Below are 25,584 nucleotides of genomic sequence, written 5' to 3' on the forward strand. Positions count from 1 at the left end.
TGGAGTTCCTCCAAATGGTGGGGAGTGATACCTGCAAAGTTATAGTAGAGTAAAAAATCTCCTTACTTGTAATATACCCCCTTATTTATAATGTACCCCTTATTTATAATAGTAGAGAGCTGATCAGTTATTGAAATGAGAAGTTACCTAATGGATCGAGTAAGTGGATGAGCGGTTATATTATCCACTACCGCTTATTTATTAATTATTTATTATTTTAAAATTTATTTTTTAATATATTATTGTTTTCCAGTTTGAAACATCCTACTACCGGTTATTTTTAACGTTCCACAGGTGAGGCACGATTTTAGATCTTCATATTAGCCATCGCCGACTTAATAATCATTGTTTGCATGTTCTGGTATTCTCCCACTTAAGCTAGTGGGTAATCGTGATTGCCTTACCTGGGTAAACGGGCGTAATTTTAAGGTGTAAAACTTACACAAATAACTGCTATCCACAGTCACCAACCTTTTCCATAAAGACAAATTGGGTATTAAAGAAAACTAACTCAATTAATTAAATTGTTAGTGCTGTAAATTTTTTTATCATATTTAATTTCAACGGATAAAAAAAAAAGACCAACAAACGTTATTTATAAATATTTTACAATTAAGAAATTAATAAATAAAGAGTTTTTTTAAATATAGAAGTATATTAAAAATTATGGTAAAAAACATATATGAATAACATTTTTTATTAGCTTAAAAGTATCTTAATATTTGCTGAACAAAAATGACAAAAGATACAAAGCATTGTTCATTAAGTTCTGTATATAGACAATGACAACGACAAAAAATGCCCTAGGATTCCCCAGAAATCATGTTGAGTTCCTACTTCCCTTCACTCTAGCATTCCACTGTTTCATTGGAACATTCGTTTTTTTTTTTATTATTTTAACAAAAACATACAATGGTTAAAAATCCATCACAATTATAAATTAGTCATTATGACTACTTATTAGCCATGCATGCATTTTTTTTTCCATATGGGCGCACGAAATTCACTTCTAATATAAAAAAAGCTTACAAATTTGGCTATTATGAAAATGTGTGTTGAATTTCACGCCGAGTGATCCAAATCATTAAAATATTAATTAATATTTTAAATAAATATTCATATATTGATAATTGATCTCATATTAAAGAATTAATTTTAACTTCAAAATTAATTTTAAATTGAGTTACTTTACACGTCTTTTAATTAAATAAAAAATTATTTTAAATTTTATTTTTAATTTATTTCATGAATTTAAACATTTAAATGTAAATCATTTTATTTTAAAATCAATTTAGTAATAGGGTTCAATCAAACTTACAAGTAATGAACCAACAATTCTTCACATAAAGTGATAACAACTTCTGTATTTTTTTTAACTCAATTCAAGTTTTGATTAAACTTTGGAATGAAATAAAATGAGAGAAATATTTATTTTATATGCGATCAAGATTATTGATAAAAATTTATCATCGATTTTGTCATAAATAATTTCAAATCAATATTATAATTAAAAAAAACTTACATTTAATGATGTAAATACTAAATACCACTAATATTAATTCCAGCAAAAATGTACTGATGCGGTAAAATAAAATAAAAATATCATTCTGTCAAAAAAAAAAAATCATAAAGCAATCAAATAAGGAGTGTCGGTGTCGGTGAGTATTGGATTACTTGCAGCAATGGTGCTGAGTGGTGACAACGGGATTTCGGAGTTTGTCTTATTCATACAAGCCAATGCAGGGGTACTAATGTCATTTCACTTGCCTCCCTCAGCACAGTGACTAGCATCCGAAGGAAAGTGAAACAAAAACGTTGTATAGATAATATATATATATATATATATGTGTGTGTGTGTGTATATGCAATATCAGACATCATAGCCTCCATTGCTCGGTTTCGCGTTTCATATTCTTCGCCCCTTGTTCTGCAGTGCGTGAAGAATATCTTCATTTCTTTCATGCACTCAGACTTTTAATCCAGACGCACGTTTTCTGTGCACGAGGTAAGTGATTTAATTAATTTGAATTTTCAATATTATTATTTTTTGGTTCATCATTGTTTCTTCATTTGTCATATTTACATTCCCATTTTCTTCTCCGTTGTGTAGTAATATTATCTATATAGCATTATAATTTGCATATCTCTAAACCCAGAAAGGCATATACACTAGTTAAGAGTTTGGTTTTATCTTAATTATCTGCATTTTTTTTATTTTCACTCATTTTTTGCATCTGAGTCTGTCAGATCTGGCACGAATTCCCTGTGAATCTTGCAAAGATGGAATCTTGTGCGCAATTCGGGTTCTGGGTGGTCTTCATCTTGTTCTTGGCATTTCAAATTCCTCCCAATTACGGGTTCTACCTTCCAGGTAGTTACCCCCACAACTATGGTGTCTCAGATGAGTTGTGGGTGAAGGTGAATTCCCTCACTTCCATTGACACAGAAATTCCCTTTAGCTACTACAGCTTGCCCTTTTGCAAGCCCGAGGGTGGCATCAAGGACAGTGCTGAGAACCTTGGGGAGCTCCTCATGGGGGATAGGATAGAGAACTCTCCTTATAGGTTTAGGATGTACTCCAATGAGTCTGAGATTTACTTGTGCCGGATCGAGGCATTGTCTGGGGACCAGTTCAAGATCTTGAAGGAGAGGATTGATGAGATGTATCAGGTCAATTTGATTCTTGATAATTTGCCTGCTATTAGGTTCACACAGAAAGAAGGGTACTTTATGAGATGGACTGGGTACCCTGTTGGTATTAAGATTGAGGATGCCTATTATGTGTTTAACCATCTCAAGTTCAATGTTCTTGTCCACAAGTACGAGGAGACCAATGTGGCTCGTGTGATGGGGACTGGTGAAGGTGCAGAACTGATCCCGGTTGTCAAGCAGGGGTCTTCTGAGAAGCCCGGATACATGGTTGTTGGGTTTGAGGTGATTCCTTGTAGTATTATGCATAATGCTGATTCTGCGAAAACCTTGAAGATGTATGAGAAGTATCCATCGTCTATCAGATGCGATCCAGCCACTGTGGCAATGCCTATCAAGGAGGGTCAGCCTGTTGTTTTCACTTATGAGGTCACCTTTGAGGAGAGTGACATCAAGTGGCCATCTAGATGGGATGCTTACTTGAAGATGGAGGGAGCTAAAGTGCATTGGTTTTCTATCCTTAATTCGCTTATGGTGATCACTTTTCTTGCTGGCATTGTTCTTGTGATCTTCCTAAGGACTGTTAGGAGGGATCTGACCCGTTATGAGGAGCTTGATAAGGAGGCTCAAGCACAGATGAATGAAGAATTATCTGGTTGGAAGCTTGTAGTGGGAGATGTTTTCCGTGCTCCATCGAATCCTGCTTTGTTGTGTGTGATGGTTGGGGATGGGGTTCAGATTCTTGGGATGTCTGTTGTGACGATATTGTTTGCTGCACTTGGATTCATGTCACCGGCATCTCGCGGAACACTAATCACAGGTATCCTGTTTTTCTATATGATACTCGGTATTGCTGCTGGTTATGTCTCAGTTCGTATGTGGAGGACGATCGGCTTTGGCGAACAGAAGGGCTGGGTGTCAATCGCATGGAAAGCTGCGTGTTTCTTCCCAGGCATTTCCTTTTTGATCCTCACAACCTTGAACTTCCTATTGTGGGGAAGCCACAGCACCGGAGCCATTCCATTTGCACTCTTCATAATACTAATCTTGCTTTGGTTCTGCATATCGTTACCCCTTACACTTGTTGGTGGCTACTTTGGAGCAAAGGCACCCCACATCGAGTATCCGGTCCGAACCAACCAAATTCCTCGCGAAATTCCCCAGCAGAAGTACCCATCATGGCTGTTAGTTCTTGGTGCTGGCACCCTTCCATTTGGCACCTTGTTCATTGAGCTCTTCTTTATCATGTCCAGCATTTGGATGGGCCGCGTTTACTACGTCTTTGGGTTTCTCTTCGTTGTTTTGATCCTTCTTGTGGTGGTTTGTGCCGAGGTATCTCTAGTTCTGACTTACATGCACCTGTGTGTGGAGGATTGGAAATGGTGGTGGAAATCGTTCTTTGCCTCTGGTTCTGTCGCCATATACATCTTTTTGTACTCTGTTAACTATCTTGTGTTTGATCTCAAGAGTTTGAGTGGTCCCGTGTCTGCAACTCTTTACTTAGGATACTCACTCTTCATGGTTCTAGCAATCATGCTTTCTACAGGTACAATTGGGTTCCTCTCTTCATTCTGGTTCGTGCATTACTTGTTCTCTTCTGTCAAGTTGGATTGAAGTCTCAACGCTCTCACAAATTACCATTACTGAGAAAAGATTTCATCAAGAGGACCCTTTGAAATGTTCAATTTTATATGTTACTGTATTTCAGTTCATTATTTTGTTAGGGAAAATAGTAAATTTAGTGCAGCTACTGTATTCTGTTTTGCTTAACTCATCGCTAGATATTAAAAAAATTATTCATTGCATGATGTAGTTAGTAATTCATAAGTTCCTTGGCATTCTGAAGCATGTAATCTTATTGTTGGTAGTTGATGTTTGGAACTGTAATTCAGATCTTTATGGCCTTGTCTGCGAAAATTCCAATTACAATAATAAAAATATGATCGCAAGTAACAAGTTGCGCTTGATACCTTGGTGAGATTTCTCTGCATTTGTGGACCCTATTTGTAGCGTTATTGTTTGTGGTCTAGTCATGCTGCAATTTGGCCCCACTTACACGTTTGAAGATAGCCTGTGTGACAAAGTAGGAACTTAGATGAGAGATCTACCCCGCGCACACACACACAATACAGTTATGTAACAAAAGATATATCCTCTATCCGTTCCTAATTATAAAATTATTTTTAATTTTTTTTTATCTTTTTATAAGTTTTTTTTTAAAAAAAATTTAGATATATTAATTACTATTTCTTATACTTAATTATTCTCTTTTTAAACATTAATGAGAGTTAATTAAGTAGATAAAGAAACAAATAAAGAATAATTTTAAAATAATAATATAAATAATTGATAGATTTAATGTGATTAACTAAATCAATTATTTTCTTGAGAGATGTGAATTAATTGAAAGAACGAAGGAACTAGTTCATCGTGAAACTTCCAATTACATTATAAGGATGAGAAAAAAATTATAAAAAAATTTAAAACAAACATAAAGTTCTTATATAATCATAAAAAATACGTTAGTATCAAGTAGTACCGAGTTTGTTCATTTTTTATTCACACAAAAAAAATTTGATTTTAAAAATAAATAATACATGTTTTTTTTTTGTGTTAGACCCTTTACATTAGAAAGTCATTTTAGACTTAGTAATTCAAATCAAATTAAGGGAACTACTCACATTACATACATACCTTATTCTGGACTATTTGTTTTGTGTCAATCATAGATTCATACTTACCCGCAATTAGATGGAAAAGGCAAATAGAGACAGAAAATGTAAATAGCGAAATGAATAAAAGGGGAAACAATTTAATATCTCGGTTTCTCTAAATATTCATATACTTGAATTGAATAGAAAAATATCAAACTAAACAAATCAGATAACCTTACGAAATCTTGTTAATAATGTCCACGATTTAGCACTTGCAGAAATAATAGGGGTGAACAAATAAATAATTTCATACAACATCAGATTTAATTAAAAATTTGAAAGTACTCTAAGAGACTAAGAAGATGATATATATTAAGTTTAATGATCAAAATGATAATAAATTGTCAAATTTAGGAATCAAAATATAAGTAAATTGTTAAGTTCAAGAAATAAAATAATAATAAATTATTAAATTTAGAAATCAAATTTAAAAATTAATTTTTTTACATGTGACAATTATATGAATGATATGCCATAATCCTTAATTGTCATTTTTGAGTTAAAGGAATAAACATTGTATAAATTTGTCACACTTTATATATTTGAAAACAAAGTTTTAATTTCTCAACTTTAAAAAACTTAAATATCACCACCAAGCAAATTCAAGAAAGAAAACAGATATTTACCTTATTCCTATAGAAAATTCAAGCAGTGTTAGTTATTTCGTGGGAAATTAGTCCTTCCCCCTAAATCGACGCATTTGTTACTTGGTTTCTGTGAGTGTTCGTGAACCACTCAACGAACTCGACTCTGTGTGGCACATTATCTCAATTCTCAAAGCAAATCAACAAACAATGTTGAACTCCACCCCCACCTCCTTCTACCGCACCACCACTCTCACTCCCTCTCCTCTTCTCTCCACTCCTCTTCCTTCTTCTTCTTCTTGCACCCATCATCATTCATGTCTACACCCCCGCCACTTCTCCTTCCACTCACAACCTCTTCGCCTAAGCAACCTCCGCTGCCACACCCATTTGCCATCAACCCCAAAGGTTCCATTTATTTATTTATTAATTTATTTAATTTAATTATTTATTCAATGGTTGTTTTCTCACACCACTGACTTGTCCTTACTCGTGTCACTATCTTTTAAGAAGACATTCAAACTGAATTGTTCCATCAGCGAGCCTCTGAAGGTGATGATATCAGGTGCACCTGCCTCGGGCAAAGGCACGCAATGTGAATTGATTGTCCAAAAGGTTGGTTAATCGTTACCACAGCATGTCATCTCCTATCAAATAAAAAAAAGGGTAAAATATATTGTGAATCCTTGTACTTTGGTTGAAATTTAGTTTTAGTTCCGAAGTTCAACTTTGATCATTTTGGTTCCTGAACTTTGAAAATAAAAACAATGATTTTTGTTCCTCCTCCCGGGGAAAACTGATAGGAATGGGCCTAGAGAGGCCCAAATAAAGTAGAAGATTTATATATTATCCTTTTATGTTGTTTAGTTTTATTTTATATGTCCTAAAATTACTAGATTATGTCACTTGCATGGTTGATATTTGTTGTAAATCCCTATTTAACATAGGGTATGTGCTGTGTAATTGATCATCTACAAGAATATCAATTTTATTATTTTATCTTCTCTCTAAATTTTGGTAGAATGATCGGAGTAGTGATAGAATAGGTCTGTGACGAGGACAAAAATCACTGATTTTCTAAAGTTCTTGACCCAAATTGATCGAAGTTAAAATAAATTTTACCAAAATTACATAAGAGACTAAAAACATATTTTATCTATAAAAAATAAAGGAATTATGTATTTGATGCAGGAGTAATTAATATAAAAAATTATTTCTCTGTTATTGTGCAGTTTGGATTGGTGCACATATCAACAGGGGATTTGCTAAGAGCAGAGGTAGGGGCTGGAACTGAAATTGGAAACAAAGCAAAGGAGTTCATGAACGCAGGTCAATTGGTTCCTGACGAAATTGTGACAGCTGTATGATATTATTAAATTCTGCTTGCTTTATTTTTTTAATCAATAAATTCTGCTTGCTAGGGGTGTGCATATAAACTAGTTCGAACTAAATCATTTCCAAACTGCACTGAACTGAATTGGTTTTTGAACTGAACCGGCTCGGTTAAATAAAACTGAACTGGTTTTTCAAATAAGTTTGTTGTTCTTACTTACTTTTTGTGCCATGAAAATATAATGCTTGATTTGGTTACTATACATTCTCTTGTAGATGGTGGCAGCACGATTGACTCGCGAAGATGCAAAGCAAACTGGGTGGCTTCTTGATGGGTACCCTCGGAGTTATGGCCAAGCCCAGAGTTTGGAGAAAATGCAGATACGACCCAATGTGTATATCGTACTAGATGTATGTTAAACTTTGATTTTATTTTTTCTAAGCCTTAACTGCAAAATTTGCATTTGTTTTTAAGACAAGGTCTTAAGAAATGGTGACTATTTTAAAGGTTTATTTGGCTTCTGCCACCACAATTGTGGCTGCATTTGCTTACAATTTTCCTAACATATATTGCGACCAAACTTCAACTCCAATTGCAATTTAAAACCTTGTTTAAGCTTAATAAGATAGTATTTCTTTTTCCTCTCAAAATGTTAACATTGCTGGTACAAATTTGACCTGTTTATAATATGAAATGAGGAAGGTGTGCCTCATTTTGGGGTGTACCGGGGTGGAAGGAAGAGAGAGATAGAAAGAAAACAAAGAAAGAAGAAAGTGACAAATGTGATAAGTGATATGGGATGTGAGGGGAAGGAAAGAGAGATAAAGACTAAAATGAGATGGTAGAGAAAATGTGATGTTAATAATAACTTGTTTGTAATAAGCATAATAGGACTTGGTCACTTGGTGTTATTGAAATATTGACATATTAAATGTTATATAATTACCTAGAGTTTTGTGTGCAATAGATAGATCATAGATGCTAATTAGAAATAAATAGATTCATATTCCTTGCTAAGTTATTAAATTTTCTAATACTCAGGTTCCTGATGAAATTCTGATCGACAGATGCGTTGGTAGAAGGCTAGACCCAGTGACAGGGAAGATATATCATCTTAAGTTTTTTCCACCGGATACTGAAGAAATTAAAGCAAGGCTGATAACTCGACCTGATGACACTGAAGAGAAGGTTTGATAAATTGTACTACGTTTATTTATTTTTTTGCTCTCTTTGTGGGTACTTAACATAAGCTGTATCATTTAAAAAATTATGTGTTATTTGTAGTCATTTTAAAGGATGGACTCATCATGAAATGATCTCCTAAAGTCCCGTCTCCATGGATGAGCTTTTGATTTTGTTGCATGACAAGTTTGATCACAATATTGATGAGAATTTAAAGATCTTAGTTGTCAAATTTTTAGACTGTATTTTCAGCTGAATCGTTAAAGAAGCTTTATCAGTCGGCATAATGCATTGCTAGGTGTGCTTCATTTACATATAACTTTTTGAGATTTGGTTTCTTTCTCTCAATATCGTATCATATTTGGTGTGGACTGTGGGTAAACCATTGCCATTATCAAATTGCCTTCTCTAGTAACAGCATTCAGGTTCCAAAGTTATATAATCAGGTGAATTGTCATTGATGTTAGTAAAGGGAGGAGTTCTAAATGACCGGTGCTTGTAATTTAAAGCACTAAAATGTATTCATGAGCTTGCAATAGCATGATCTAAGCATCTTGATTTTTTTTTCCGATTTAGATCACTTTGTCTATTTTTTTAATGTCTCACTGTGCATGTTTATACGTCATTTCTACAATGTGACATTGCATTAACATTTTTTTTATTTCATTGTTTAGTTTGGAAGCAGAAAATATATTATGTTACTTTTTTTTATCCATGAGAATCGAAGACGGTATCAGGGGGTTTATAACAACTCACGCACCCTTGCTCAACTAAATGGGCTAGGCCCCCTTGACGTATTATGTTACTTTTATGTAGTCATTACTCATTAAACTCATCTTATAGACAAAAAATGATTTATTGAGCTCCTGTTGTATTGCTATTTACAATCAAATTTTCCTGTTAACAATTAAGTGGATCTAGTATCCTGGCAAACGAGAAGTATCTTATGTGTACTTGTATGTTGCTTTTCAGGTCAAATCTCGCCTAAACATATACAAGCAAAATGCAGAAGCAGCATCTTCCGTTTACTCAAGCATAACACATAAGGTCATTGGAGATTATTAACACTATCATCTACCTGTCTTATGTCTTGATGTGAACCAGTGGGACATTCACTCACATTTAACTTATTTGTCATATACACAGATTGATGGAAGCCAATCAAAAGAAGCAGTTTTCAAAGAAATTGAATCTTTATTATCTCAATTGCAACAGGATAAAGTGAAAATAATGAAATCAGAAGGTATGAAGCTTCAAGGGCGTATATCAAACTCACCCATAATATATTTATTTTTCACAAATAGTTGCATAAGTATCACATTGTTTCCACTTTTTTTTTTATAAAAGAAATTGTATAAAAAACAGTGAAAGCAAGGTGGTATCTTTGTAATTATTCATAAAAGTAGAAAATAAAATAGAAAATATTTTCTGAAACCATATTGGCCCTTTTATATTTTGAAGGCATGTCAATCATCAACTTATATGGAAGTGTGTTCCAGATTCTCCATCTTGATATGATAGTATTTAATAAGCAAACTTTAGGCTTAATTTCACTTTTGTTCCTTCCACAATAGTTAATGTGGAATTTTGGTTCTCTAATAATTCTTTGTCCGAACTTAATTCCCCAATTTTTTACTTGTTGAATCAAACCCTTTTGTAAGTTTCCGTCCAAAACCTTGTTTTCTGGTCAAATAATTAGGGGTTTAGGACAAACTTGAGTCATGAAATTATGTGAATGGTTCAGAATCTGGAAATCGGGTAAAAAATTGATGAAAATTCATGATGAATTTTGTAAGTGAGATTAGGATTTTGAAGGGGAAATTTTGCAGCTTTTTAATTCTGGGTGAAATATGATGCTTCGATTGGTGGGTTTTGAGGAAAAAAAGGGTTTAATGGATTTAATTACTTCTTCTTGTAGAGATTGAGTAAAAAAATAGGATTTGAAGTTCTTAAGAAGAAGGAACTGTTAGATTTATACGCTATCTTGTATTTATTAGTTGATAGAAATTAGTGATTGTATTTCCTAATAATCAGTAATTAATTGATCATGTAATCAATTATTGATTCTATTTCTCTATTATAAATTAGATCATATGTGTGGTTTCAAAACACGCATTCAGTAAATTCTAAAATCTGTATGGTATTAGAGCCAGGTTGAGGGAATAACGAAAACTGTCCCCCACCGGAGAGCTATTTTCAGTCCCGGTGGACCTTTCTAGTCGTTGCACTTATTCTGGTGACCATTTTCTCCTTTCCAGCAACTTTTCCAACCACCACCAACCGTCACTTCTTCGGCGACCCATTGTCCCAGTGGATCTTTCTGTTTGTCGTCCTTCCAGCGACCTATTTCCGCATTCCGGTGAGCCCTTATGCTCGCTGCCCTTCTTTCTGGGTATTTTTCTCCTTTACCAATGCATTTCACGGCAGCCGCCACCGTCCGTTGCCGGAGCTCCTGCTACCTTTCTGTCTAGTGATCCCATCACCAATTTTGTCATCCATCTATTTACATGATGGTGGTGATGGCGACCTCATCATTGCTTCAAGGCTGTCTCACACACCCTTCCTTTATGCTCTATATGGTATCAACGATTAGGGTTCGATCCCCGCTCACATTTGTGTGCAGCAACTGTGCGGTGAACAGTACACACGAGTGAACAGTACTCGTGCCCATTTTTAGGCCTGTTTGGCAGCCAGCATGCCTTACTTTCACTTCCCGGCCACCCCCGCTCCGCCAACCATGACGCCATAGGCCGCCGCACGCACTAACATGTGCCTCTGTTCTCTAGCACGTGACATTCACATGCTCCAGCCAAACATCCTCGAAACGACCTCCTCGTCGCGACCCAACTTCTAGCGTGTAACACCCCAAGTTTCATGTAATTGAGGTTTGATTATGGACGATCGGAGGTTGGGGTATGTTGTATAAGTGTTTAGGAGTTAATATGAGTGTTAAGAATGATTTTGGGATGAATAGGTTCATAAAAACCCAAAATCACGAGGTGTTGTTCTGCACTGGTTGTTTAAGCGAAATTGGGAATTGAGGTCTGGCATGATTCTGAGTTCACTTAAGTAATAGAAGATCTCACTTAAGCGAACTGTGTGGTCTGAAGCTGGAAAAGTGGTCTGCACGAAAGTTGTAGCTCTTGATGTTAGCTAACTAGTAAAATTGGTTTCACTCAAAAATAAGTTTTGTATCTCGAGATAAGTTCATATTAGTGAGCAAAGGTTAAACTGTCAGGATTATGCAATCAGTTTGTATTCTATAATCTTAGGCATAGTATACAATTGAACTAGCTTTCGAGGTAAACATAGAAGTTGTAGCTAATTGTCTTATCTTTAAAATAAGACAAAATTCAACTTGATAGGATTAGTATAACTATATACAGTAGTTACACCTAGAGAGGTCCTAGACACGCAACAAAAAATGATAGAAGTAATACTCAAAACTTAAGGATGTTATACCAATCATAATGCAAAGTAGGTAGATGCTATAATTGATGTGTGACATAGATTTAATTTAAGATGTGCATGACTTAATTGAATGATGATATTGAATACATGTGTTGATGCTATACTTGAATGGTGATTTATGAGTGTCGTGGAATCATTGTATGTTTTGCTTTATCTCTAAAGTGTGAATTGTAACGCATAATATTCATGTGTACATGGTGAATCAAGTGATGACATGATAATGTTTTGAAAAGATTTATATGCGGCCCAAGTTCATGTATAGTAGGGACCATCATGTTATTATGAGTTATGGTTAAATGGCATTGAGACGGGTGACCAAGCCTATGTGGGGCGATAATGGGCTAACTACATGTGATGTGAGCAGTGTTGTCAAATGGCGGCTATCGCAGCGCTATCATGCTATAATGTAGCAGGGTTTAGGGAAAATGCAATCGCAACGATGTCGTGTTGTGGACTCTGTGAAAATCGCAATTGCGAGCGCCTTACGTATCGTGAAATTTCATTGCATCGCAGCTGTTGCGTCGTCAGTTTACAGAAAGGTTGAATCTGGAGAGAAATTGCATTGACGACATTTAGGGTTCATTGGTTCATTCTGAAAGAAAGGAAACCGGGACAGGTGTGGATTCAGGTCGTGTCTGCAGTCTGCATGACACCTTCAGTTTAGAGTTGTTTTGGACTTGCGGACAAGGTTTTTGGCTTTGTTAAAGCTCACATCGCAAATCTTGTGTCTCCATTCAGAAATTGCAGAGCGGCAAAGTTTCTCAGCCGTGATAGAGCAGAGTCAAGATAGTTTCAAATTTGGGGTTCCCATGAAGGAGATGACTGAAGTATGGGCTTGCGGGTCTTGGACAAATTGGGCTCATGTGCCTTTTTAAAACATAATAAAGATTCAGATTTGTTTGTTTTATTCTATACTAAAACTCACGTCAGTTTTTAAACTATGGAGTTGGAGTCAAATGTGACTTGGGCTTTCTTATTTTAAAATAGGTCCAATGTAGCCTTTTTTATTTCTATTACATTCAACCTTTGAAGATCATTGCCACTTAAACATCTCCTCTACTCCTCTACGTAAACCCTTCCTCCCAAAACTTAGAACCCTCCAGAGTGCAGCCTTCTCCTCTCCTTTACTAGGACTTCTTTAGTATTTAGCTCTTTTTTTAATGTTTCAACATAGTTTGTCTTGCACGATTTATCTTTTGAGTTAATATTATGTCAATGTTTATCCAGGTTATTTTTGTTTGCATATAGCTTAATTTTTTATAATATTTAATCGTTATATATATATATATATATATATATATATATATATATATATATATATATATATATATATATATTTCAACTGCTATGCTGCTTCCGGTATTTGCCCGCGATGCTATCTGCTATACGCTATAGCAGATTTTCAACTCATCGCGATTTTCTGCGATCCGCTATTGACAACACTGGATGTGAGGTTCAATAGAATCACTTGTTCTTGAATGTTTGAGACATGCATCATAAATGTGCATTGTTTTTAAGTTGGGAGATGTGGTCGAGCTTAACCGGGGAGGACATGAATGAGTTGAAGTATGACTTTGTCCTTGAGAGGTATCTAGTTTGGAATCTCCGTGTGGCTCATGTTGACCCCATGGGTTAGAGTATCCTTACAAGACTGGGTAACCCTGATGCCCTGCCGGCAATCTTGTCTCAGTGAGAGTTTAGTAATGTGATCATGTGGGTCCATTATTACGTGTCCTTCCGAGCTTCTTTTGCAAATTTTTTCTTGTACCACATGCATATGAAAAGAGAGAAAATAACATTGTGTTGTATAGTGCATTATTGTGAGTTGGACAGACTTGTGTGATTGATGATGTGGATGCCATGAATGCCTTTTGCTTTTGTGTTATGTGTGAATTGTTCCATCTTTAGTTATGATATATTGTGATGTGAAACTATTGTGATGACTTGAAATGGATGAAGTGAGACTCTTTAAGGCCATAGAGAGAGATCTATCTAGAATGACGCTTTATGAGCATAGGTTAGAATGTATATTGCTTTTGAGCATAGACTGAAGCAAGGTTAGTGTTTAAGAGTAAAACTCGAATAAGGAAAGTGTAGTTACCGCAAGAGGAAGAGCTAGTGTGGTAAGAGTAAAGTTGAATATAAGCCCGAGTAAGAGTAAATCTCAAGATATTACTGAAGATGAACTAATGTAGTAAATGAGTATAAGAGTTAAGTTTGAGGCAAGAGCTTACAATTTGATGGATGTAGACCTCTAACCATAGAAGTGATAAAGTTTGATAAATACCAAGTAAGGATAAAGCCATGAGAAACTCCTTTAAGTTCTGTTTTTTTCTGGAAACAGGTGATGGTGTGTGTTGTTAAGCATGGAGTCATGCATGGAGAACATAGTCTAGTTATGTTTTATGATTATATGTAATTTCTTTTATATGATGTATGAGACCCTTGTTACAAGGGAGGATTTGTATTTATCAATATTATAATTAAGTTCTAATTTGTATATTTATTCGTTAGCTTCCGTATGATAACATTGTATAAATGTTTTTATTTTCATGTTCTAGAAAAATAAGTGTAATTATGGAAATACCCTTAGGGTGTTACATGACAACCCTTGCCTGCCTTTTTTTCCGGCATATCCCGACTCTCCGACGACCCTTTTTGACTACTGTTGCTTCACACCTAATAGCCAAACAGTACTTGTGTTTCACACACAAGGACGAAATATGTGTGACATTCTTTTCCAATGAGATCCACTTGTTGGCAAGCCTCCCACGAGTCTTCTCTCACTTTGAGGACCTACCCAGGCACTTTCTTTCCTTTCTTTTTGGATGGCCCACATCAACTCCAGACCTGCTGCGTCTTTCACTATTGTTCAGTCAACCTCGTGCGATATGATGACCAAGAGAGCCAACTACAGGCCCTTGGCTGCACTTGTCCTACCTGTGGATGTGACTATTTCTGCCTCGGACTATACCGATTCTCTCCGGTTTCGAGCAGCCAAGCAATCTGCCTCGCCTATTACTGTCATGGCTCAGTCTAGTAATCTTGTAGCTTTTGTATCCCAATCCTCCACTCTTGGCAGTTGGATACTTGATTCTAGTGCCTCTGATCATATGACTGGTAACCAGTCCTTATTCTCTCAATTGTCTTTTTCGGATTCATTACCTTCTGTTACCCTTACAAATGGCTCTAAAACAAAAGTTTGTGGCATTGGTCAAACTCGTTCACTCCCTAACCTTTCTTTAAATTCCGTCTTATTTGTTCCTGGTTGTCCTTTTAATTTAATTTCATTTCTCTGTCCATTTTGTTAATATTTCCCATTACCTTTTGTTACCCTCGCAGATGGCTCTCAATCTAAAGTTTGTGGATCTCACCTTGTCTATCGCCTTCAACATTCCCTCTACGGCCTGAAGCAGTCTCCTCGTGCCTGGTTTGGCCGTTTTAGTTCTGAATTACTTCAATTTTGTATGACTCGTTATGAGGCTGACCATTCTGTGTTTTCACTCCATTCTCCATCTGGCTTGTGCATTTATCTAGTTGTCTATCTTGACGACATTGTCATTACTGGTGATGACTTTGACGGTATTCATCGGCTCAAATCCCATCTGCACAACAAGTTTCAGACAAAAGACTTGGGGCCGCCCAACTATTTCTTAGGCATTGAGGTTGCTCAATCCTCTTCTGGATTTCTATTTCCCAGCGTAAGTATGTTTTGGATATACTTATTGAGACCAGCATGCTTGATTTTCGCCATAGTGACACTCCAATGGATCCCAATATCAAGCTTCTTCCGGGTCAAGGAGAGCCATTGGAAAACCCGTGAAGATATTGACGACTTGTGGGTAGACTTAATTACCTCACTGTCACCAAACCAGATATCATGTATGCAGTTAGTGTGTTAAGTCAATTTCTGAATGCTCCTTGTGATTGCCATTGGAATGCTGTCATGCGCATTCTTCGATACATCAAGGATGCAATAGGCCATGGATTACTAAATGCAGACAAAGGTAATGCCAAGATTGTTTGCTACTCCAATGCTGATTGGGAAGGCTCACCATCAAACAGCAGGTCTACGTCTGGTTATTGTGTTCTTATTGGAGAAAATTTGATCTCATGGAGAAGCAAGAAACAAAATACATTTGCTAGATCCAGTGCTGAAGCTGTACTGTGCCATGACAGCAGCTGCAATTGAAATTACATGGCCAAGGCAACTTCTCCAACAACTCCGATTTGGAGATACTCAAGCAACTAAGCTTATTTGCCATAATCAAGCTACTCTCCACATTGCATCTACTCCGGTCTTCCATGAACAGACTACACATAGAGGTAGACAGTAATTTTGAAACAGAAAGTGCTCTCAATAGAAATCACCACTGAGTTTGTCAATTCCAGTGACCAACTGACAGACATGTTCACTAAATCTCTCAAGGGGCCTCGCATTGATTATATTTGTAACAAGCTTGGTGCATATATATATATATATATATCAATTAGGGGAGTGCTAGATTTATACGTTATCTTGTATTTATTAGTTGATAGAAATCAGTGATTGTATTTCCTAATAATCAATAATTGATTGATCATGTAATCAATTACTGATTCTATTTCTCTATTATAAATAAGATCATATGCGTGGTCTCAAAACACACAATCAGTAAATTCTAAAATCTATAGGAACTAACAAAAGGATGTGTGGGAGACTAAATTTAGGCAAAAGTATTATTGAGAAATAGAATTGAAACAAGAGATAGTGGGAGACTGATTGCACGTTATTCATTGCAAAGATACCAAGTGCAATTAATTAAGCATGACTTTATGACTATACATAACTAACAACTTCCTTCCGTTATTCAGTTTTGTTATCTTATTGTGGGAGAACACATTACTTTTTGAATGACATGGGGTTCGATATGCAATAACCAGGAAAAAATAATATTTTTTAAGATTGTTTACTAACTTCTTTTAATTCAGAAAAACCAATTCCTGATACAAAGAAAGAACGGACATCTCTGAGCCAGGTAGATGGTTGTACTCTGTAATAAGGCAGTGTTTGTTTATTTTGAATTTTATGTTCTATGAAAGCCTCCTTTGTACATTTTTTTCTTATTTTGCTTTAGCTTGTTACAGGATAATTGGAGAGGGATTCCTACTAGACTAAATAACATTCCGCATTCTCGAGAAATCAGGAAATATTTCTATGATGATGTGCTACAAGCTACACAGAGGGCTATCAATGATGGAAAAACTAGGGTGAAGGTATAACACTATTATCAGAAGTCTGCAACCTAGTTAACACTCCCTATTATTTGAGTGACTCTAGATCTGTGCGATACCTTTAACCATTTCCATTCTTATTCTGTCGCAAGAAAAGTGTTTTATATTTAAATGTAAAAAAAAAAATTAGGTAATAAGAATCAACATTCTTTTTGCCCGCAGAATACTATTTCTATGTTAGATAGTGTTCCATATCGAATCCAGAATTTTGGTTCTTTTCAAAATTTGTGATATTTTAATAACATAACTGATTACTGAGGTGAATGAAAGGTAGGAAGGTCAGGAAAACCTTTAAGCTTTTACCATGTATGTTGATTGGTATTATTTTCAATTCCCTTGGATCCTAAGCTGACTTCTGCTTTATTTGTCATTCCAAATCAAATAGGTTGACATCAACATTCCTGAACTGAACCCAGAAATGGTACGGACATCTTTTTACTTTTATTTTTTCTAAATGTCTTCATTTGATGACCAAATTTTTGGTTTACAGGATGTTTATCGAATAGGTACCTTGATGGAACTTGTTCGAACTCTTGCCCTTTCTTTTGCTGATGATGGAAAACGGGTTAAGGTATCTTTCTTATTCCTTTTGTTCCAACAGAGAATATTTTCATTATCTAAGAATAAAATTGTACTATTGTATGTAAATGTTAGAAATAATTTTTTTTTAAAAAATTATCTTCATCTTCATCATGCAGGTTTGTGTACAAGGGTCAATGGGAGAAGGTGCTCTTGCTGGAATGCCGTTGCAGCTTGCTGGAACTCGTAAGATTTTAGAGTTCATGGATTGGGGTGATTATGGAGCAAAAGGAACCTTCATCAATATTGGTTCTATAGGTATATCAATGAGCTGTACTTTGTATCAGAGGAGGATCCATAAATTTTCCTTAGTGAGGATAAAAAATAATACATAATATTTTTATGAAAGAAAAATATCACAAGCTCTTACATAATTTACATAATGTTATGACAAAAAAAATCAAAATACTTGTGCTTTTACAAATTATAATTGTTCCTTACACATTTTCATTTGTTTAAAATGTTTAATGATTTTTTCATTGTTAATATTATTAAAAATTAGAAAGATAAATTGATAAAATTTCAATTTATTATCTCTTCAAACTTTTAATTTTTTTTTAAAAGTCTTATGGGAGCAACACTAATTTTTCTATGAGAACAAAAATAAAAGTTATTAAATATTTAATGTTAAAAAAAATCTTGTGGGGGCAATTGCCCCCACACCTATCAATGTAGATCCGCCAGTGCATTGTATGGTTCTGCTGTTGCAGCTTTCGATTTAATGACCCGTGTATTTCCCCGTTGTACATCTTTAGATTTTTGTATCCCAGATTCCAGCTTAAATCTTAATATCTAACTTTACTTCTCTCCATTTATTTTCTTTATATGTTGAAACTATGAGAAAATCACTTTCAGCTTCTTTTTTCAATTCCTAAATTAATGCTTACTTCACACAGAAATTAACTGCAAGCCATCATATATGTCTGCCCTAAAAATGGTAAAAAGTGAAACATTTATGTGTTCCATCCTGATTGAATGTGATGTTTGCTTCCTAACTTCATATTGAGAATATCTATATAACCTTGAATTTTTTCTACACAATTTTTCTTTTGGTTGTGAATTTCCAATCTCAGGTGCTGCAGAGGTTGAGGAGGAAGATGACATGTTTATCTTGGTGGCTCCTCAAAATGCTGTAGGGAATTGTATTATTGATGTAAGTGGATAGAGTAGAGGTTTTACAGACATATTTTACAGATATATTTTACAGATATCATCTTTTGAGGCCTTTTCCCCCCAATTTTTCTTGATGGATTTTGACATGGTTTCTTCAACTTCACCATGCTGTTCTCTCTTTTTTCTCTTTAATATCTTTGAGGTTTTAAATACAGGATCTAAGAGCCATGACCAATGCTGCTGAACACAGACCAGTTATACTAATCAATGCTAGGCTTAAGGTTCAGTTCCTAGCTCCTTTTGTATGATTTACTGCTTGTTTTTGAGGTTGTTATTATTAAATGAAGATAATCTGAATCTGACTCAGTACTAAGTCAACTTCATAACATGCCTGGTTGACCTTGGTCCTTTGTAATGTGGAACTCATATAACCAGTTTATACATAGAAACTGTTTGCCAAATAGTATAGCCGAGTATCTTCAATTGCATGCTGATAAATGATTTTTAATGATTTCCACCTTTTTGAATAACTGACTAGTTGAGTATCCGAAACTGAAGAAACATTGGGAGGAAGTTAGAGCACTTATAGGTATACAGCGACTATGAATATGAGTTTGTTTGGGGGAAATGTTTTTTTTTTTTTTTAATAAGTGACACTTGGTTGTGGCAGAGAGCAAGCTCTCAAAGGTGAGCTTTTCTTCTGTAATTCTTTTCATCTTCAGGAATCCACTGCTCCAAAGAAGGGATAGATTGCTTCTATAGTCTGTTAATTTGTTTCCTACCATAGGCTCTTTTGGGCTATCTTGAATTTCATTTCTTAAATGTTAAGAATCATCGTATAATGGCAGATTGCATTGTAGAACTCTGTGTAGCACCATGTGGTGCACATTTGGGTCCTTGTATTAAATTACATTATCTATTTTATCAAAATTGAGTAAATTACATCTTGCTACTTTTCTGCTAATCTGCTCTACACTATTACAGTTTTAAAGGTGGTGAAACAGCAATTAGACTACTAACCTTACAAGTATCGAATATATTCATACAGTTTATTTTTCGTAAATGCATAGAATATCTTTGGTTATGTGGTCTTCTGTAGGATCATTTTATGTTTATACTGTACCCTGTAACTGCTTTTAAACTATAATTTTACATTCTGTTACACTCATTAATAAGACTGAAACGTTTCTTTGAATTCAGGATTTGCCTGGTTCTAGTGGTATAATGCAAGTGAGTACTAAACCAGAAAGTTGAAGATAATTTATTCTTGAAAAAGTATGCTTATAACTTTGCCTTCTTAATCACTAGACAATGGGGAGGGACCAGAGACTCAAGTATGCAGCATCATTTGAAAGTTGCTACTTCTTTCGGCTTCTGTATTACGCAGGAACCCAGTATCCCATAATGGGAGCTATCAGGTTTGACAGTAACATATTTACATCATTAAGTTTTTTTTATTAATCTTATGTTTCGTTGCCAGACATAGAGAAGATAACGTTAAACTGGCAGTCTTTTCTTGGCTTGCTTCAATGAATGTAGCCTCTAAAAACTTCTAATGAGATTGTATGATCATGCTTCCATATTTGAAATAATAACAATGTAACATTAATAATAAACAAATCAAATCAATTTGGTTCATGTTTCTTCAGGCTGATTCTTTTAGAAAACATTAACAATTAGCATATTCTCTTCCTTCTGTGCAAGTTGTCTGCGTGATGGAATTAACAATATAGAAACTAAAGCATCATTACCATGATTAGAGTGTTTTCCAGAAGCTCCTTCCTATTTGAAATAACCAAACTAGATATTTAATTGTTCGATATGCTCAAAATACAAAGACATTCTCTATCTTCTGCCAGTAGTAGTCACGAAGTATGGCACTGTAAATTCATTTCTTGTGAATTAGGATGACTTATCCATACCAATATGAGCTGTACAAGAGGGTAGATGAGTCACCTGGAAAGGAGAAGTATGCTATTTTGTCTACCTTTCCAGAGAGGCCTACTACAGATGAAATTAATGATGCTTTTGAAGGAAAACCAAGGTAACTGATGTCTAATTTTTATTAGCTAAAAATTGCAAACACAGTCCATCTTATCTGACTTTCTTATGTCATTTAAGCTTTGACAAAATAGAATTCCATTGAATTGTTTTTCTGGCAACTTTGCAGTAAGGATCCTAGAAAAACCTCAGGGATTTGGTTAGTAACTTTATCCTCAGTCCATTATTAGTTCTTACCCCTTTATGGTAAGTTATGTCAAGCAATTTTTTTTTATTGGTGTATCTTTCTCTTGCAGGGGATTCTTGAATGGCATACTCTGAGCTAACTGGAAAGCAATGGAAAAGTGTCAGTGTATGATTTTCTAAATTATCATTGAAGAATGATGGCAATCAGCTGTGTGATTGTAGATAGTACCCAAGTCAGAGCTAGTAGTTCAACTTGCTGGTGGTGGAGCAGCTTGTTTAAAATTGAGTGTAGATGACAGGGAAATGAAGATTAGAAAAAAAAAGACTTGTCAAATGATAAATGATTCAAGATTTAAGGGACCAGGAGGAACAACTTTGTTTATAAACAACTACATCAATATTTTTCACCAAAAAATAAAATAAAATAACTACAATATTTATTATGAAGCTCAAATAGCAATTGTATAGACTTTTTGTAGCTATGAATCAATTATTTTTCTTGTGGTTACGTGAAGGGTGAGGTACATGTACGAGTATTATAACTTCTGGATAGTTAAATACTCAATTATATGCAAGTTGCTTTCCAACTCGTATTTCTTTATAGCTTGGGTAACTATTTTGGCTTGGTTGTGATCTTCTTGGTTTATGAATTCCCTCTACTAGACAAATAATATTCCATCACAATCTTGTTTATATGTAGAAATGATTTGTTTCTTCTTCAAGGCATGCAACCCGTTCCAATTTTTGTTGCTATTCTCTTTAAATCCATGTTTTCCTTGTTCATTATATTTTCAACTTATTACTTGTTTCAATGAGTAATGATTTAAATTGGCACAGACTCGTTTTGGTCTCTATCACATTGAAAAGGTAACAAAAGTTTATATTTAAAGTTAGTGTTCTAATCAAACTTCAAATCATGGCTTAAGTTTTTGTGGAAGCAATGTCTTCCAAGGTTATTTTGATGATGTCAAAGAATTAAGAGTTAAGCAAAATTTCAAGTAAAGATTCAAGATTCAAGAATCAAGTTTCAAGATTCAAGATTCAAGAATCAAGATTTAAAAAAAATCAAGATTCAAGAATCAAGAGAAGACTCAATCAAGATAAGTACTAAAAAGTTTTTCAAAACATTGAGTAGCACATGAAGTTTTCACAAAATCTTTTACCAGAGTTTTACTCTCTGGTAATCGATTACCAGAAGGTAGTAATTGATTACCAGTAGTCAACATTATTTTTCAAATTGATTTACAAATCTGTAATCGATTATCATAATCATGTTATCGATTACCAGTGTTTTAAAACGTTAAGATTTTCAAAATTCAAAATGAAGAGTCACATTTGTTTATGTGTAATGGATTACACCTTAATGGTAATTGATTACCAGTGACTGTTTTCGAAAAATTCATTTCCAAAAGTCACAATTCTTCAAGTGACTTGTTTCTGAAGATTCTTTCAAAAGTCTTAACTTTTTAAGTAATTAGTTTTAAAGGAATTGCCAAGAGTTACAAGTTTTGACTTGAGTCATCAAGAAATTATAAATATGTGACCTTGGCATGAAACGAAAAATAATTATTGATCTTAATCATCTCTTTCAATCAATCTTTCAATATTTTCTTTCAACAGATTTTTTTTTCTGATTCATCTTCTCTTCATCTTTCTAAAAGTTTTTGTTCAAAAATTTCTCTTCCAAGAAAAGTTCTTTGTTCAAAAACTTGTGTTATTCATCTTTTTCATTCTCTTCTCCCTTTGCCAAAAGAACGAAGGACTAACCGTCTGAATTCTTTTGTGTCTCTCTTCTCCCTTTCCAAGAGAATTCAAAGGACCCCGCCTGAGAATTCTTTTGATTCTTCCCTTTCCCTTAAGCAAAAGATTTCAAAGGACTAACTGCTTGAGATATCTTTTGTTTCCCCTTTACAAAGATTTAAAGGACTAACCGCCTGAGAATTCTTTGTCCCAACACATTGAAGGGTACATCCTTTGTGATTGTGGTACAAGTAGAGGGTACATCTACTTGGGGATTGTTATACTGAGAACAATAGAGGGTACATCTCTTGTGGATTAGTTCAAGTGGAGGGTACATCCACTTGGTTTTTCAAAGAGAACAAGGGAGGGGACATCCCTTGTGGATCTTTGACTTGTAAATGATTTTACAAGGTTGAATGAAATCTCAAGAACCGCAAGTTGTTTAGGGACTGGATGTAGGCACGGGTTGTTGTCAAACCAGTATAAAATTCTTGTGTTTGTCTTCTTCTTCCTTACAATCTTTAATTTTCGCTGTGTACTTTAATTATCGCTTCTACTTTTAATTAAGTTTTTATTCATGATCTTTACTTTCTTAACTTAATAGTAAAAGCTTAAGTAAATCTAGTAACATTAAGAAAGATAAGTTTTTTAATTAATAAAGGTTCATTAATAATTAATTCAACCTTCCTTCTTAGTTATTTCAAGGCCACTTGACCCAACAGTTTTTATTTTTATTTGTGGTTTGAGAACAAACCACAGTCCATCATGCTTAGTAATATGATTTTGTACAAGGTCCCACCAGGGTGCTAATTTCCAAACCTTTAAGTGCGTAATATTGTTAACAAATAACAATCGCCTTAACTCTTAGGAAGATTTTCCGTAAAACCACGCAAAATTATAAGGTAATTTATATACTCAAAATAATATAACCACGTATAATAAAATTAAGTATAATGATTATGCACGGTCTGTTTAATTTTTTTTGCATAATCAACAAATAAAAAATTATCATTGGTATGATTTTTATTAACATAATTAATTATAAAAATTAATAAATTTGATATATATATATATATATATATATATATATATATATATAATAATTTGTAATTGTATAATAATATAAAATTATTTCATAAATACATAATCTATTTTCTCTAAAAAAAAGTGTAAAATAATTCTGTATATCTATCCTCAGAAGCATACCCTATATGGAATCTTTCTCTTCCTTTAGATAGTGATTGCCTTTTTCGAAAGGAGATTGTGATTGCCTAATTGAATGAGATCATATACTTTATTCGGCTTTTGGTTTAGGATTTTTTTATCCATCAAAGATATCCCACAATTGATAATTAGAAATTATCAAAATGGGTTTTTAATTTAATTTAACTTGCAATTATTCTATGCATTGCAAGGGTATTTGGGAATAAGAAGAAATATAAAAATATATAAATTTAAATATTTAAAAGAATATTGATTGAATTAATAAAAGATTATTTTAATAGTAATAAAATACAAACGAAATTGTAAAAAATATGAACATTGAATATTTTTAATTTTGAAAAATTTTAAAAATAGCTGAATAAAATATTTTTTGCCTGCAGCGGAATATTATTTTATGGTCAATTGCAAATATCTAATTACACTTGTTGTTGATTGGAAAGATTTGAGTAGTAAATTAAATAAAGAAATTGAGGATATTAATAATTTCTTTTGATTAATTAACTAATTAAAGAAGAAAAGAATAATAATTTAATTTATAAGATTCTAGACTCATCACATGGCCACGCCTGTTAAGGTTGGATTCGTGCTTCTAGAAATTTAATTTTACTCTCTCAAAATAATATTTTTTTTCCATATTTTTGTAAGTGATAGATAAAGAGAGAGAGACTATTTATGTGAAGGAAAAAAATCATACCTAATACATTTTTATAAATACAAGACCAAAATGAGATTATTTTATCTTAAGAAATTTGTATTGTCTAGAGTCTACAAAATTGATGTGGTGCTAGAATGTGCACGTCGGTCCTCCTAGTCAACCCTGACACCAGAGGTGCAAACGCAGCTCCCTCAGCATCCGGACTATTGGGCTGACAAGTTATTAACAAATATTTATATATTTTGAATCTTAATGATAATGTTATTATTTCTTTATCATATTGTAGGTACCTACTTATCGACTAGCAATGAATTATCTATAATCCATTGGATTATTTATAAGTGGTGAATTATCTACAAGTTATAAATTATCTACTAGTTGTTATCTACAAGCAATGAATTATCTAGTAGTTATTATCTATAAGTTATGAATTATCTACTAGTTATTATCTATAAGCAATGAATTATCTACAAGAGTTGTAATGCAAGTGTAACAACCCCTAAAATCAAGGACCCAAAGTTCCCATCCAACACTATAAATACAAGTTCTATCTCCCCCTTTTTGATTCATTCTCAACTCACGTACTTACTTGAGCGTCAGAGTCCTTTGTTTTGCAGGTCCCCCTTTTGTTCTCCCAATGAAAGGTACATGTAGTCCGACGTGTGAGATCGTGGAGCCCATCTTGTCTATGTTGACCCTAACATCAATCAACTCCAAATTTTGGTAAGTACATTTGGCGCCCACCGTGGGGTCGCAGTAAAACTTTCCCCGCAACCTCTTTACACCAATGGTTAGCACACGGTTTGGCCTCAAATGCAAGAAACCTTTAGAGAGCTTCAATCCTCCCTCAACAACCATGACAAACAATGACACTATCCA

The 25,584-nt window shown here is 34.2% G+C and overlaps 2 protein-coding genes across 7 annotated transcripts; both read left to right on the top strand.

Annotated features, from left to right (window-relative positions):
• The first annotated feature begins 1,843 nt into the window (after positions 1-1,843).
• Positions 1,844-4,618, top strand: LOC100805158 (transmembrane 9 superfamily member 11). The gene is made up of 2 exons (XM_003533835.4): positions 1,844-2,005; positions 2,248-4,618. Exon 2 carries the CDS (start codon positions 2,281-2,283, stop codon positions 4,261-4,263), a length of 1,983 nt encoding a protein of 660 aa, XP_003533883.1. The 5' UTR covers positions 1,844-2,005; positions 2,248-2,280; the 3' UTR covers positions 4,264-4,618.
• Positions 4,619-6,021: 1,403 nt separating this feature from the next.
• Positions 6,022-21,669, top strand: LOC100796331 (adenylate kinase 5, chloroplastic). 6 transcript variants are annotated; one of them, XR_001382637.2, is made up of 19 exons: positions 6,026-6,355; positions 6,458-6,562; positions 7,180-7,308; positions 7,556-7,690; positions 8,322-8,468; positions 9,435-9,509; positions 9,609-9,705; positions 16,905-16,951; positions 17,061-17,189; positions 17,593-17,628; positions 17,698-17,778; positions 17,906-18,044; positions 18,860-18,939; positions 19,115-19,180; positions 20,100-20,129; positions 20,208-20,317; positions 20,806-20,943; positions 21,021-21,099; positions 21,197-21,232. XR_001382637.2 is itself a non-coding variant. In XM_014762043.2 (19 exons), the coding sequence occupies exons 1-19, from the start codon at positions 6,158-6,160 to the stop codon at positions 21,219-21,221; spliced, it is 1,797 nt and encodes a 598-aa protein (XP_014617529.1). In that variant the 5' UTR covers positions 6,027-6,157; the 3' UTR covers positions 21,222-21,669. The 6 variants fall into 6 exon arrangements, 5 of the variants coding, with proteins under 5 accessions (XP_025979496.1, XP_040861195.1, XP_014617529.1 ...); XM_014762043.2 differs by having other exon boundaries at positions 6,027-6,355; positions 21,070-21,099; positions 21,197-21,669; XM_014762044.2 differs by having other exon boundaries at positions 6,029-6,355; positions 6,461-6,562; positions 21,070-21,099; positions 21,197-21,669.
• Positions 21,670-25,584: the final 3,915 nt, after the last annotated feature.

The sequence above is a fragment of the Glycine max genome, chromosome 9 (assembly GCF_000004515.6).
Source record: "Glycine max cultivar Williams 82 chromosome 9, Glycine_max_v4.0, whole genome shotgun sequence".
Classification (NCBI taxonomy): domain Eukaryota; kingdom Viridiplantae; phylum Streptophyta; class Magnoliopsida; order Fabales; family Fabaceae; genus Glycine; species Glycine max.